Source organism: Microchirus variegatus, assembly GCF_963457635.1.
Source record: "Microchirus variegatus genome assembly, chromosome: 9".
Taxonomy (NCBI): Eukaryota; Metazoa; Chordata; class Actinopteri; order Pleuronectiformes; family Soleidae; genus Microchirus; species Microchirus variegatus.
Genome location: NC_139810.1, coordinates 15,948,693 through 15,963,255, shown reverse-complemented (window position 1 = coordinate 15,963,255; position 14,563 = coordinate 15,948,693). Strand labels below are relative to the sequence as shown.

At 40.0% G+C, this 14,563-nt stretch overlaps 1 protein-coding gene across 1 annotated transcript in view; it reads left to right on the top strand.

The window, feature by feature from the left end:
• The window catches only part of bsna (bassoon presynaptic cytomatrix protein a), a gene marked incomplete at both ends in the record, with an annotated part of 111,174 nt that overhangs the window by 20,598 nt on the left and 76,013 nt on the right, over positions 1-14,563 (top strand). Inside the window, 2 exons of the mRNA XM_083894792.1 lie at positions 7,575-7,614; positions 7,819-8,400. Of these exons, the coding sequence (XP_083750918.1) occupies positions 7,575-7,614; positions 7,819-8,400 (622 nt within the window). The remainder of the gene's footprint in view (positions 1-7,574; positions 7,615-7,818; positions 8,401-14,563) is intronic.

The window sequence follows — 14,563 nt, the reverse complement described above, 5'->3', positions numbered from 1 at the left end:
TTCACTCGGCACAATGCGGCATGATTACAAAGCAAAAGCTCCCTGTGCCTTACATGAACTATCATTACTCTTGACGTTAGCACAGCATGTGTGTGCTTCTACTCTATGGTTATGGCCATGTTTCCTGACCGTATGCATTCACATTTGTGTGTTGATGTGAATGTTCACAAGAATTTGAAGCTTGAGTTCTTTAGTGCTTGTTTACCTAATAATTACTGTTACTCTTTTTAAGACTAGTAAGAATTAGAAATCTTTGACATGTCAAAGTTCCATGCTACTTCAGCTGCAAAAAAGAAAAAAACAGAGCTGCATGATGAATAGATGTGCTTGAATTAGTCATGGTTGGTCAGTTAGAAGTGCTTATGCTGTGATGCTTGTGGAAGTGATTTAAAACATGATACAGTGCCGTCACTGATGAGATTTCTTTTTTTTTTTCTTCCGTCTCCTTTTCCCCATTTAATGACACATTCCTTCTTTACCACAGCATTATCATCACCATCAGCTGAAAAAGAGGAGATTATGTGCTTTGGAGCTTGAATGCATACAACGTTCACAGCTGTTATATAACTTTAGCTTAAGCTTGAAGTGACACATGAGATCAGAGCATCACTGTAAGATTTATTACTGTAATTATCCCTGTGCCAAATGTGGTGTTCAATGAATTAAAACTGGTATTCATTTTTCATATAATTAACTATTAATATAATATTATTAATAGTATTAATGGACTTATATTTTTCAATCAGACTGAAATAAAACAATGCACTTAAAGTGAGAGTTTGTTTGAATTGTGCCAGAATGGGTTGAAGCAGATTTTCAAGGTGCAGTCATTGGTTTGAGTGAGGAGAAAAAAAACGACTAGATTCACTTATTTCCTTTTCTAAACTCGTGAAAAATAGAGACAATTATCACAGAAAAATTGCACGCTGAACAACCCACTCTCTCTTTAAAACTGACAGGCACAGTGAGGATGTGTGCATGTCTGCATAGTTTCTTTATCAGCTGCTTCTGTTTCTCACTGTTTATCTTATTTTAATTTACTGTTGTAAGGGCCATGTTTCCCAATTCTTATACATAATGCTTTAGTTGTCATTCAAAAAGAATGCAGAACACATTTTATTTATTGATATTTATTAATTCCACTTGTCTACATATTGGGTATGCTGTATGTTTGCATGTAGGCACCCAGTAGACTTGGTCTCATAGTAACCACGGGGTTTGTCAGTGTTGTTTTGAGGAAGAGAAAAGAGCAGCAGCTGCCAGGACGATCAGCTCTGCTTCACGTGTGTTCATTGAGATATTTTACCTTGAAGACTTATACGGAGAGTCCTTAAATTGGCTGCAGTTATTCACTGAATCAGTCAAAGAAACAAAAGGAAACAAGAGCCTGGGAATATTCATGTGAATTCAGAGAGAAGAGCTAAGGAAAGAGGTAAGAGTGAGCAGAGATATGATTCAGAAAGGACCCAGCAAACTGCTCGTTCAGACAATGAGTTTTCGCTCGGAGGTGGGGAGTGACTGCTCTTCTGAGACAAGTTAGGAAGTCACTGAAGAGGCAAAACCTGCAATATAGTAGCCAAACTATAACTTGAACTGGAGCCAAGTGAGTATGACTAAGTTAGTTTTCTGAGCTGCAAAGATTATTACTTTGTCTCATTTTGCATACTTTTGGCTAAAACATTTATGCATATTTAAAGAGTTGTCTCAAATCAAACATTAAAACATAACACAAATGTGCCCATGGTTGTCGTACACCACCAGACACTGCTTGTTGCCAAATATTGGTTTATTTTATGCATAAAACCCCCCCCCAAAAATGCATAAATATTATACAGTCAAGTATGTGAAACTTTTTGATTTGGTTTCCTATATCTTCTTTTAACATCATGCCAGTTGTCTGCTGCGCCCGCCAAAGCTTGCATCCACACAAACATTTTAACAAAATAAATTAATTGTCAAGTTCAAATGTCAATGACTGTCACTTGCTTGTTGACATTGTCTGCTGACAGTGAAATAAGTTGGTTTCTGTTTTGTTTGTTTGATTTTTAAATTGATCAAAGATCTAGTCTGCTAAACTTCAGCCTCACATGTTTGGATCAAAAATGAATGAAAATAAAGCAACTTAAGCTCCAAAATGGCCGTTTACAAAAATAGTACCAACTCAACGTGGGCTGCATGAAACTGCTGTGACTTTGTTTTAAACGCAACACACACAAACGAGTGACAAGTGACTTGTAAAGCAGCTGTTGTCAGTGTAACTGAATCATTAGAATCAGTTCATTAAAACTATTTGTTCAGAACTTCGCCCATGACCGGAGCACAGAGTCTGTCAGTCACTGGACTGATATACAGCAGCAGGGTCTGTGATGCCGCTCACGATCAGCAGTGCTGTCGCTAAATACTCCTCTGTTAAATATTGACATTTTAGACATTTCCCTCGTAATTGTTGGAGATTAACCCACATTTTTAGGATTGTTAAGTGTTTTTACAGTAACTGATCTACAGTTCGGCATTGGTTGATTCTTGTGGGATGTCTCTTCCTGTGACAGCACTCTGACCAATCAGTGGCCGGCAGTCTGACGACGTCATGCACAGTGTCGCCTCAGCTCGCTTGGAAACTCACCAGAGGAAAAAAAGTACCTGGTTCCAGGTACTATCGCGAGTGGAAACGCGACTTTACCATACCGTGTCAATGCGAGGCGAGCCAGTGGAGACACGCCATTAGAGTGAGGGAACAAAGCAAGAAGAATGAAAAAGAGATGAAAAAGCAGGATGAAGTAGGTGGCAGATGGGAATAAATGAGCCGTGCAAAAGCATTTTTGTCAGCAGCTCTTTGTGGGAAGAAAAAGAGGAAGAAGAGATATAGATGTTTAGTTTGGGTCCACCAACAGAATAAACAGACTTGTTTTGCTGAAGCTTATAATGGAATGTACTGATCCAGGGGGAACAAACTCAGGTTTTCCCTGCATATCAAACAAGAAAATTATATTATGACTAAGATTTTCTTTATGATACTCAATATGCAATATATAAGCATTTTATCACTCCACAAAAGCCAAACAGCAACAACCCTAAACATTTCATGGGCTTTCCCTGTGTGAATAGTAAAGCATCGATTGATCACGGTACACAACAGTAGTTAAGAGTATAAAACTACCTCAGAAACACCACTAAATGCTGCTCTGGATCAAAAGGACCTCGGTGAGACTCTCAGATGCAGCTCTGTCGTCAACAACAGTACCCAAAACTGTCCCAGCGTCATAGTAAAATCAAGAAGGACAGAAGTAGGTGGCAATGCCTGGTTGGTGCAGTGTCCGCTTGTTATCTTTTTTTTTTTACATTTATTTTGTCCATTGTGCAGTGGGATATTAATATAAATATTTTGGTTTCTGTAGGGCACAATGGTTGAGTCTGATACTGAGGCCTCTTTCAGACATTAGATATAAATAAAATGTAAATACCACACATCCTCACACCAAATGTACTTTCCCTCTTCTCATCTCTATCCTATGTCTCATGTCACAGTAAACAATCATAATACCAAACAAAATGGCACAAATGATCTTTGAAAAAGACAACAACGTTATTCTGTTTGAATGAGGAGTTTACTACCAATATCCATGCACCCTCTGGGGGCGCTCAAGAGCTTTTGTCTTCACTTTTGGGAGCTGCCATTTTGTCTTCGTCTTCACAATCGCACAACGCCACTCTTACATGACCAGTAAACAAACACTACCCCTATCTTCAGACAACAGATTAATGGTTATAATGGGATGAGGGTGAAATCACTTTGAACAAGCATGTCATTTCAGCGCTGGTTGCGACACTGATAATTGTCCCCGGTGAAATGCTGAGGTGAAGTCTGTAGAGAGGAGGACTGTTCCTAAAATATTTGGGGTTGTCACTTACGTTAGCCTCACTTTCTCACAGCAATTAGTGATGGTGTCTTCCTGAAAATGAGAATGAGTCACCAGATGTCTCTTTGTTGTGTGTCTCCTTATCTTCTTCTTCTTTTTTCCCCTTCCTGTTGTTTGGTTTTCCCCCTTTTCATTTCATGTGGATTATTCTATCCTATTTTTTTGCAGTGCTGACCTTGAGAATAAACTGGAACTCTGTTGCAAAAATATTATTCTCCAGGGAGATACCATTCAGAATGTAACCGTCTAGTTATTTAATGTTGGTGAGTCTGATCAGATTACACGTGGGGAAACATTTATGTAAATGAAGCTGCAGTAGGGCTGGGCAATATGTCTTGAAACAAATAATTTTAATGCTATGAATATGTTTGCCTCACATTCTGTGAAATGTTACTGTTGTCTTCTGTCTTTAAGGACTATGACCACAATTAACTAGTTTCTTCAACTTTCCTTCAGGAGCAAAACGAATTCTTAATTATCTGAACACATACATACACTGTCTGGCCCCCAAAAGTTGCCACCTAAAAAAAGGGTCACACAATCATGTTAGTATTGATGAAAATTTTTTTCTATATCACTGTCAGTCACATCTCCAAAGGACTTTACCTTGATTGGGGCAAAAGACACAAAGGGTCATTTAGGTTCACTTGCCTTCAGGGAGTTGAAATAAAAAAAAGAAGCGATATAACAAAGCAAAAGAAAACCATCAGGGATGCGAGGCCATGGTCAGTGCCAGCTAAAAAATAATGGAGGTAGGCAGAGATGCAATAAAGAGAGGAGAAACTTAACAGAAAATAGGAAGACGAAAATGAATGTTTTGGAAAAAACAGTACTGAAAAAAGAGTGATAAATTAAATGAAAAGAAAGAAGTTGGGGAAGAAGAGTGAAATATTTTCATTACCAGACTGTTCAAGAACAGAAAATCCAATACACTAAGGCTAGTTTCATTCAGTCATTGTCAACTAAGAGAATAGAATAGAATAATGATCACTATCCTCAGAAAAAATCTCACACAGTTACTTTTTAACCTGCACAAATCTTATCAGATCAAAATGTCAACATTTGTGTTGTGCCTAATGAGGTTGCACAGTGTATGTATTATGTTAGCCCTACGCCAATACTAGCTTCACTAGCTTACATTTGGAAACAGTTATCCGCAAAGTATTAGCATGCTAATGCAAAATAAACATGTGTTCGCGTATTGGTGAATGGACACCGACTTCATCGTTTCAGTATAACACCATGTTCTGCGGTGAACCGTGTGAAAATGTCTCACCCACTGTGAGGACAGCCTCTTCACTCCCACCTCTCTACCTCCAGACAGCGCAGCTGCTGCTGATGAGCCACTGCCTGCCTGATGTGGCGTGATAAATCAGCGAAAATTTTAATTCCTCCAAAAAATTTGAAAATCAAGGATGCACACCATCGGGCCATGCTCAACCCATATCCAAGTCTCCAAAGGCGATCTGACTAACGGTCAGCGAGATATGCCTTTCACAGACAGACAGACACACAGACCGACACTCTGACACAACTTGCTTTATAGATAGATGTGATATAAAATGAATCCTAACTCAGACTCAACAACACATAAGCAGACGAAAAAATGCATTTTGAAAAGCCTGAAGACGTGACCGATGAACACCCCCTCAGGATAAGGAGCTGTGTATTATTCCCGAGGCAATATACCAAGGGTGCACCTGCGGCACTGATCTGTGCCGTGTGAGCACTATGGGTTAATGTCACGTTAATTGAATGATGGCGTCCTCAGGCATTGGTTTGCAATTTTTACCTCCTCTCTGGAGCGTTGCTTTTAGGTATGTGTGTGTGTGTGTGTGACTATTATGTTCCACTTTAATTTGTTGATGCTGCGGGTGTTCGCAGCTCCTTTCATAGCTTTCAGCAGCAAACAGTGAATGGAACAATAATTATTTTTTCCGCTTTATTTATTTATTTATTTATTATTATTTTTGCTTTTCCCTTCTCTGCCAGTGAGGAGGTAATTGAATGTGTTAGAATACAGTGACAGAGAGCAGGCTGAATTCTCAAATAATTTTTTTCCCATTATACGATCAGTCGGCAATGAACAACTCATCTCATTACACTTACTTTGCCCAACCAGCAGTATATGAATATTAATCATTTAAAAAAAATAGCTTTCTGTGATTAAGTCGTTAAATGAATTTCAGTGAACACTGATGTTGTTGTTTTTTTTAAAGACGACAAGGATGGATTATGTTATCTGTATTGTTGTGATGGGCTAACTGATTGATTAGTTTTTTTTTTGGAGATCTCACAATTAAGAATTGTCATTGTGCAGCAGTAGAAACAACAGTTCTAGGCTTCCCAGAGTTTTGAGGCAAGTTTTGCTTCTCTATTTCTTTTTTTAAGCACATTTGTATTGGTAGGCAGTTACAGAAGTTGCATATCAAGTGTATACTTGAGATGGGATTAAACGAGATGAGGTGAGGAAGTTAAGATCTTATCGTTGATATAATCTATGAGTGGCTGCCAAACTTTTGCAAAGGAGCCATGCATTCTAAGTCTCAGTTTCTCAAGGCTGAGCTGGTGAAACACACATCTTGTTTTATTTGAAGTTTTGTGCCGACGAGATTCCTATTGTTGACCCCTGCCACCCGAAAGATAAAAGATCTGGCTTGATTGTTTTGAAGTGTTTTGAAGATGGAATTCCAATAAGTGGGCAAACTAGGGCAATGCCAGAATGAGAGTGTGCTGGGGAGGCAGGTGGACACAGTTACATGTAGGGTCTACGTCTGGAAATATGTTGGAGAGTTTGACTTTTGAGAAGTGAAGTGCAACACCTTAAATTGAATTAGTCCAAGCCGGGCACATATTGGGGCAGATTGCACTCCCTGCAGGGCTGCTCCCCACTGTTCTGGTGAAATAATCCCATCCTAGGCCTGTCTCCAACATAGATCCCAGAGTCTCCAGGGAATCACTCTGTAAATTAGCCATGCACTTATAAATAAACGCTACTGCACCTCTTCTTCATGGATCAAAGGAGAGGACAGATTCCATAGGTGACACTTCTAGCTGAAGCTTGTGAGTCTTCAAGCAACGATGAGCCATATAAGATCAATGGGTATCATTTAAAAGCATTTCTTTTTCTTTTTTCTTCTTTGAAGGAGATGATGTTGCAAGGCACAATTAATTATTAGTCAGCCTAAACAGCACCTGGTGTGCAATTGGCATGACTAAGGAAACCGGCCATGGTCTAATTTAACCAGCGATCATTTCATTCTAAACTAAAAATGAACCATTGTTTCATTTTAGAGCTGTGAGCACCACAAGGTATAGACTTTGTGTGTACGTTTTCTTGTATTTGTTGCTTTTTTGAAGACCAAAAACTGTGTCAACCATATGGAGTGAGGACAGATTTTGGCTGGTCCTCACTTCTTTAAAGGGGTTTTTGGGGGTGAAGATGTGGTTTTAGGGTTAGGGTTAGAATTGGGTTTAGGTTAGGGTTAGGCATTTAGTTTTGATGGTTAGGGTATGTGTGTGTATGTGTGTGTGTGTGTGTGTGTGTGTGCTCCCACCACAGATTGAGTCAATTTTGTGGGAAACAAATTGTTAAATTGTCGTTTGATAAATAATAATCCTCTTCCCCTCTCTTTTTGTTTTCTCCCTTTCTTTTAGGGGCCAAATGGGTAGCCCCAAGCCTGGCATGCAACAAGGAGTACATGGAGGAGGAGGAGGAGGAATGGGAGGAGGAAGAGTAGGGGGAATGACAGGTGGTGGAATGGGAGGAGGAGGAGGAATGGGAGGAGGAGGGATGGGAGGAATGGGAGGTGGAGGAATGGGAAGTGGAGGAATGGGTGGAATGGGAAGCGGAGGAATGGGAGGAGGAGGGATGGGAGGAATGGGAGGTGGAGGGATGGGAGGAATGGGAGGTGGAGGAATGGGCGGAATGGGAACTGGAGGAATGGGAGGAGGAGGGATGGGAGGAATGGGAGGTGGAGGAATGGGCGGAATGGGAAGTGGAGGAATGGGAGGCGGAGGGATGGGTGGAGGCGGAATGGGAGCAGGTATGGGCACAGGTGGAGGAATAGGGTCCAGAGCTGGAGATCCCTACCGCTTAGCAACTCATGAGACTGCGACTCCTCCCCGACATATGCAGTCCAGCCAGGTGTCTGGTCACGGTATGGGTCACAGTCGTAGTGGGTCCAGTATGGGAGGCCATGAAAGTCCAGGCCAGCACGCATCTCGTAGAAACCTCCAAGTCGACTTCAGTGGCTCCAGGACAGGCAGATCTCCATCGGCTTCTCCTGACCGCAGCATGACGCCCACTTCACCTTACTCAGTGCCCCAGATTGCTCCCATGCCAAGCAGCAAACTGTGTCCAGTTTGCACCACCACAGAGCTGTCCAACCCACCGGCTGTACCCAACTACAACACCTGCACCCAGTGTAAGGCAACTGTCTGTAACCAGTGTGGATTCAACCCCAACCCACACCTCACTGAGGTAGGTCAGGTTTGACTGTGTTCATGTGGATGTATCGTACATTTTAAGGTCTATTGCCTTGTAGATTGCCTTCAAACTCTTAACTCTCTCAGTCTTTACTTTTTTACTGTGATTGTCTGTAACAATAGGAATTGTGTTATGTGGTATTCTTACCGCATACTAAGGGAAATCAATAATCTAATAATTCTTATTATCTAACCTTAATATATTGATCACTTGCAAGTCACTTTGAACAATCTGCCAAATGACTGAATATAAATGTAATGGTGATTTATATTAAGAGACATCGTGTATGAATATATTATTAAGTATTACATGAGTGAACAAAGAAAGTTGGATTTTTATAAACAGGTCCTACTGAAACAAGAAAAACAATGGAAGATTTTTTCTGGCTTATTGTCGGTGAGAGAAAGGAGATGTTTTGCTTTGGCGCGAGGCTTTTTGTTTTATTTCTGTGTGCCAATAATGCACTTTTGACTTGAATGAGATTCAATTATAGTGAGTGAATAAAGTGAATGAGTCAGGGGAGCGACAGACGTGAGATAGATGGGTTGAGGATATATGAAGACAGGGAAAGAGAGTGAGAGAGGTAGAGGTAGAGAGAGGTAGAATGAATGAGAGCATGGTGAAAATAAAAAGATAATGACAAGCTTAATTATGTGTATATTCTGATAATACAATTTAAAGACTGAATGATTTCAATAGTTGAAAATGGGCAAAAGAATGACAGCAAGACAGCACATACAACTGTGTGTGTTTGTTAGTGTGTAGTGGAGGTCTTTGTCTATTTGTGATAGACAGCAAGTGTAAAGGCACAGCAAGTGGCAGTAATTCCTTCCAGAGTCTCTGACAGAATCTCAATTAATGTCCCGAGACAAGACACACAACACTTGACTCTGTGTGTGTGTTTGTTTGTGTGTGTGTGTGTGTGTGTGTGTGTGTGTGTGTGTGTGTGTGTGTACTTGAAACACTGACCTTGTCAGGATCAGTTGTTCTCATTGGGACAGAACACCTGGTACTAATGAGGCTGGACTTCATTTCTGTGGAACTGGTTAAGTTAAGACTAAATGAATGGACGCCAATCCAGTGCCTTAAGAAGAGAAGCTGCACAAAGCTGTGTTTTGTTTTCAAAAGAAAGACAGGGAGGAAATGGAGACAGAGATTTCACAGATCGCAGGTCAGCTCTCGACTATGTAGATGAGTTCAAACAATCAGCGGGGCTAAGTCTATCTTAGCCTCCATGTGCAGAAAGCACAGCATGCATCAAGAACACAAACACAAACCATTCAAAACACTCCGGCTGTAATTCACAAATGCCGTATGTTGGTGCAGTGACTAGAATTGTTGCCTCACACCAAGAAAGTCACCAGTTTGGATCCTGATTTGACCAATTGCTTCTCTGTATGGAGAGAAGCCATTGGACCAAAAACATGCAGATTAGGTTAGGAATTAGGTTAATTGGACACTCTAAATTGACCGTAGGTGGGAGCGTGTGAGTGAAACGGTTGTTTGTCTCTATATGTGGCCCTGCGATGGACTGGCGAACTGTCCAGGGTGTACGCCACCTATCGCCCAATATCACCTGAGATAGGCACTGCACCCCCCGCGACCCTCTGGTGGAGGATAAAGCAGTAGATAATGGATGGATGGACACTCTAAAGTGGCCCACACGGGTGGTGTAGTGGTTAGCACTCTTGCCATTGTGGCAAGTTTGTTACCCAGTCAGAAAAAAAAGAGTCTTTCTGCACAGAGTTTGCATGTTCTTCCCGTGTTTGCGTGGGTTTTTGGAGTCCAAAAACATGCAATATGTGGATTAGGTAAATTGGACACTCTGACTTGACCATGAGTGTGAGAGTGAATGGCTGTTTGTCTCTATAATAATAATAATATCCTCATGTGGCCCTACGATGTACTGGCGATCAGGTGTACCCCGCCTTTCACCTTATATCAGCTGGGATTGGCTCCAGCCCCATCATGTCAGGACAAAGCGGGAGAAAATAGCCGATGAATCACACAAACAAGTGTGGTTGGGTTGTTGTGTTAACACCCTGCTAAGTGATAGCTGCGGAGTGAAAATGCACATGCAGGAGGACGTTATGTAAGCCGGGCGTAAGTGAATGAGACTATGATGGAAGCATGCAACCTTGTATTCTTCCTGACTGATCTTATGCTACAGCTTCATCCAATGCAATAGAAGACACCTAACAAAAGACAGTTCAATGTAAGTTGAAGAGAGTCAGGAAATGCACGGAAGATGTACAGTGTATTTTCATTTTTATTTCATTTCATTCATAACCATTATTTAACAAACAGTATGAACAAACAATATTGAATTTTATATCTGTGAAAACATAACTTGTCCCAGTATAAGACTTTGATAAATTGATCACGACAGGTTAAAAATGTAGAGGACGAGTTGATAAGCCTCTGACTTATATGATATGGTCTGTACATGTGACGGACGAACACACACACAGTGTAGCCAGCTTGGCTTACTTTAATTTATGCCAGAACCTTGTGCAATAAATGATTATGTTTATTAAGGGCAAAAGCACCACAGGAAAAAAGGAAAACATATTATGCAATGCAACACAATCATCATCAAAAAAATGAATTATTTGTATTATTTTTCCCAAGATTTTGTACAGATTTATATTCCGGTTAGTTCCACGGCTCTTGATGTGTTTATTTACCTAATAAGTAAAAGAAAATACAGAAACCTGGCATATTTTTGAAATTTAGATTGCATTGCAAATTTGATTATAACAAACAATGGTACAGAATTGACATACTCATTTCTTTCTTTTCAGTTTTCTGTTTTGGAGCAATCATAGTTATGGATAAAAAAAAAACCTCAAATATAAAAATATCAAAGTATATGTACATGCCACACTTTTGTAATTTAAAAACCTGCAGAAAAATCCCTCCACCTCTCCTGCCTTGTTGTGTCTGCATGCTGCTATGGATTAAAACTTAAACTGAACATTATCCTTTATTATCACAGTTAATCAATGAGCTGTGTGTCCTGATAATCTAATAAGCAGTGCCAGGCTTCATATCCCACAAACTATGCTTCGATTCCATTTGCATCTCATAATGTTTAGCAGACTGAACCAGGAAAGCTGAAGAGATTATTTCACATTAAGCGGTCAGAGATGTTTCATTATGGCTGTTGAATAAGTCACACATGTAGTCCTGCCATATTGTGTTGATTTGATTGAAGGAGAATTATGTAATTAGCTTTTGAGGGGTGTTTAAGAATGAGAAAGATTTTACTCAGCAAATATGTGATTTAGGTAACAGCTTTCTGTGTGTTCCACAATGGATGATGATGGAACTTCAGCTGCTTTCAGTCTTAGACATGGAAAATACTGTGTATCAGTAGTTTGTGGGTAGTTAAAAACATCACAGCTTATCTCAGTACTTTTTTTGTTCGTTTTATTTATAATTCTTATGTTTTAGTGTGAATCGCGATGTGCGGATGTTGATAAACATGACTTTACAGGCCAAAGTGAAAAGTAGTTTAAGCAATTTAATGGAGGCTTTTATCCAAAGTGGCCTGAGTGGGCAGCTGTTAGCCGCAAGAGTTGTACATGATCAGAAATCGCTGGTCCTGTTTTCTCTATGTCTTCTGAACTGTATCCACTTGTGTGATAAAAAGCTCGGAAAATGTTGAAAAAGCCCTTTAGCATTAAACTCATCTCTGTTTTTGTTTCAGGTAGTGCTTTAAACTGCAAATGTAGAAGCTTTCATGAGGTCAGCGTTGAAGTGAGAGTGGAGCAGTTACTTGGATATGCAGCACAATGACAGTGTTTTCATAAACATCAGGCTTATACATAAATGATGTGCCTTATTATGTCAGGTTATGTTGATATTAATATGGTTGATATTTTTATTGTTTTGTCCAGCCATAGATGTGATCTTTACAACATGGGTAGAGGTTCAAATCAAGCCACTTAATCATTGTGTGTAAACAAGTGCAACTTGAAAAGGTTTCATATTTCCTGGAGCAACTGTCGTTCACACTAACTTGATCTTCTCTCTCTCAGCCATTTTCTATCTCAGCCCTTTGGCAGCACGTCTTCCTCCCTGTAGCCTCTTTGTTGTTGAACAGACTGTGCACTAATTTTAGACTCAGCGTGCACATAGCGCTGCTAATGGAAAAGCGTGTGTTTGTGTGTGTGTGTGTGCGTGCGTGCGTGTTAGTTGGATTAATTAGTTTCCAGCAAAATCTGCAAATTGCGCTTCTCTCTTCCCGTCTCTCCAATCTTCACATCTGCCTGTCACACGTTGTTTTTATGTGTGCACGCGCGTGTGTGTGTTTATGTGTAACAGACAGATGCATGAACAGTTTGTTAAATTTTCCTGCAGATTAATAGCTATTTATGTGCAACTCGTAAATTACTGAGCATTTTCAAGCTTCATCAGAACAAATTATTAATGTCTGACTGTTTGGAAACAGAGCAGGATTAACATTTTTTTTTGTTTATTACTCTTTGCTATTTACATGTGAACCTGATTAAAGTCAAAAGCGGCAACAATTAGGGTTAAAAATGTGCATATATAATCCTTTCCATTCAAACTATACTATATCATATATTAAACTTTAATGTCTGATTAAGTTTGTGCACATTATGATGCTAAACGGGTGCATTGAGAATATGTTGCCATGGTGATTTACCCCAATTTGCAAATAATTGAAATCAGTATAAATTGTCAGGTATTTTAAATGAATTTGATTTCAGAAACATACACACAAACATCAAAGTTAATCACTGTTCCTTGCACACGCGCACGCACACGCGCACGCCCACACGCACACGCGCACACACACACACACACACACACACACACACACACACACACACACACACACACACACACACACACACACACACACACACACACACACACACACACACACACACACACGTTTGTTTACTTCTTATCTTCTTATCAAACTCACTTTGTGATGAACACTTGCACCCATCTTATTCCTGCATGTGTGGAGTGGGCCACAGTGCTGCTGATGATGACAACAATAATAGTAATAATGCTACTGATAACAAGCTACAGATATGTCACTGGTAATTATCGCTTCCATTTCTTGCACAAGACTTGATATATTTATCACCTTAATGGCAGTTTTGTTCCAGAGGATTGAGCCAGTCTGATGTTTTCTCCAGAATGACTGACATGAACTACGTGGGCCTAAATGAGGAGATGTATTTTCATCAGCGCAGACGGGAGCATAATGATTATAATTCCGAGACGATACCTAGAACTGAAATAAATAGAGCGCCTGTTGTGAGCTCATCAGCGCTTCATTGTCTCCCGCTTTTCCTCTGTAGTTTGAGTAACAACTGCCGCCCAAATCTTTCTCTAATGTTTCACAACAAACCTGTCATTATTTAAAAGACTTTGAACTGCACTGATGTGAGGAACAAGGAACGATGTGTTCACATTTTACTTCTCATTCTGTACACAGATTCTACATGTCTTCAAATACAGCAAATTACAGGGGATATTATGTTTAATTGCTTGTAGCTGTGTAGCACGTATTTTATTTAGAATATGCAACTGAGTAGCACGTATAAAGGTAGTTATGGAGACGATATGAATTCCAATCAAGCCATTTGAGATCAGTGACACATAGAATAAAGAAAATGAATAAGAATCATATAATTCTGAACTTGAAAGGCTCCTGTGGAAATCTTTTGAATGTGCTCTCCTAGCAGAAACAGTGCCAGCTGTATTACAGTTGAAGGACAGAGTTGGTCTCTATGCCACAGGTAATAGTTTCTTCCATATACTGCAATACAGTTGTGGCAGTCGGAGAGCTTAACTACATCAATAACAGTATTACGAAAATGAGTTGCAGAAACACTGCCTCAAATAAAACCGTGATGCTGATCAAACTGGGAAATTTTTTTTATTAGGCTACTCATTACCAAGCTGCCAGGGAGAATTTAAAGTGATTGCTTGAATCCTGACATGCAATTAAGTTTCATAAAGTGCTGAAAGTAATCACTTCTCAGACTCAAACTTTCAGCATAACTGAATTATACGATTGCAAATATCCTTACCCCCATTTTCCAGATTACCAAGAGCAAGTGGCTCTTTCTTTCAGACCATTACTCAGTCTCCATCCTCTCCCCCCCAC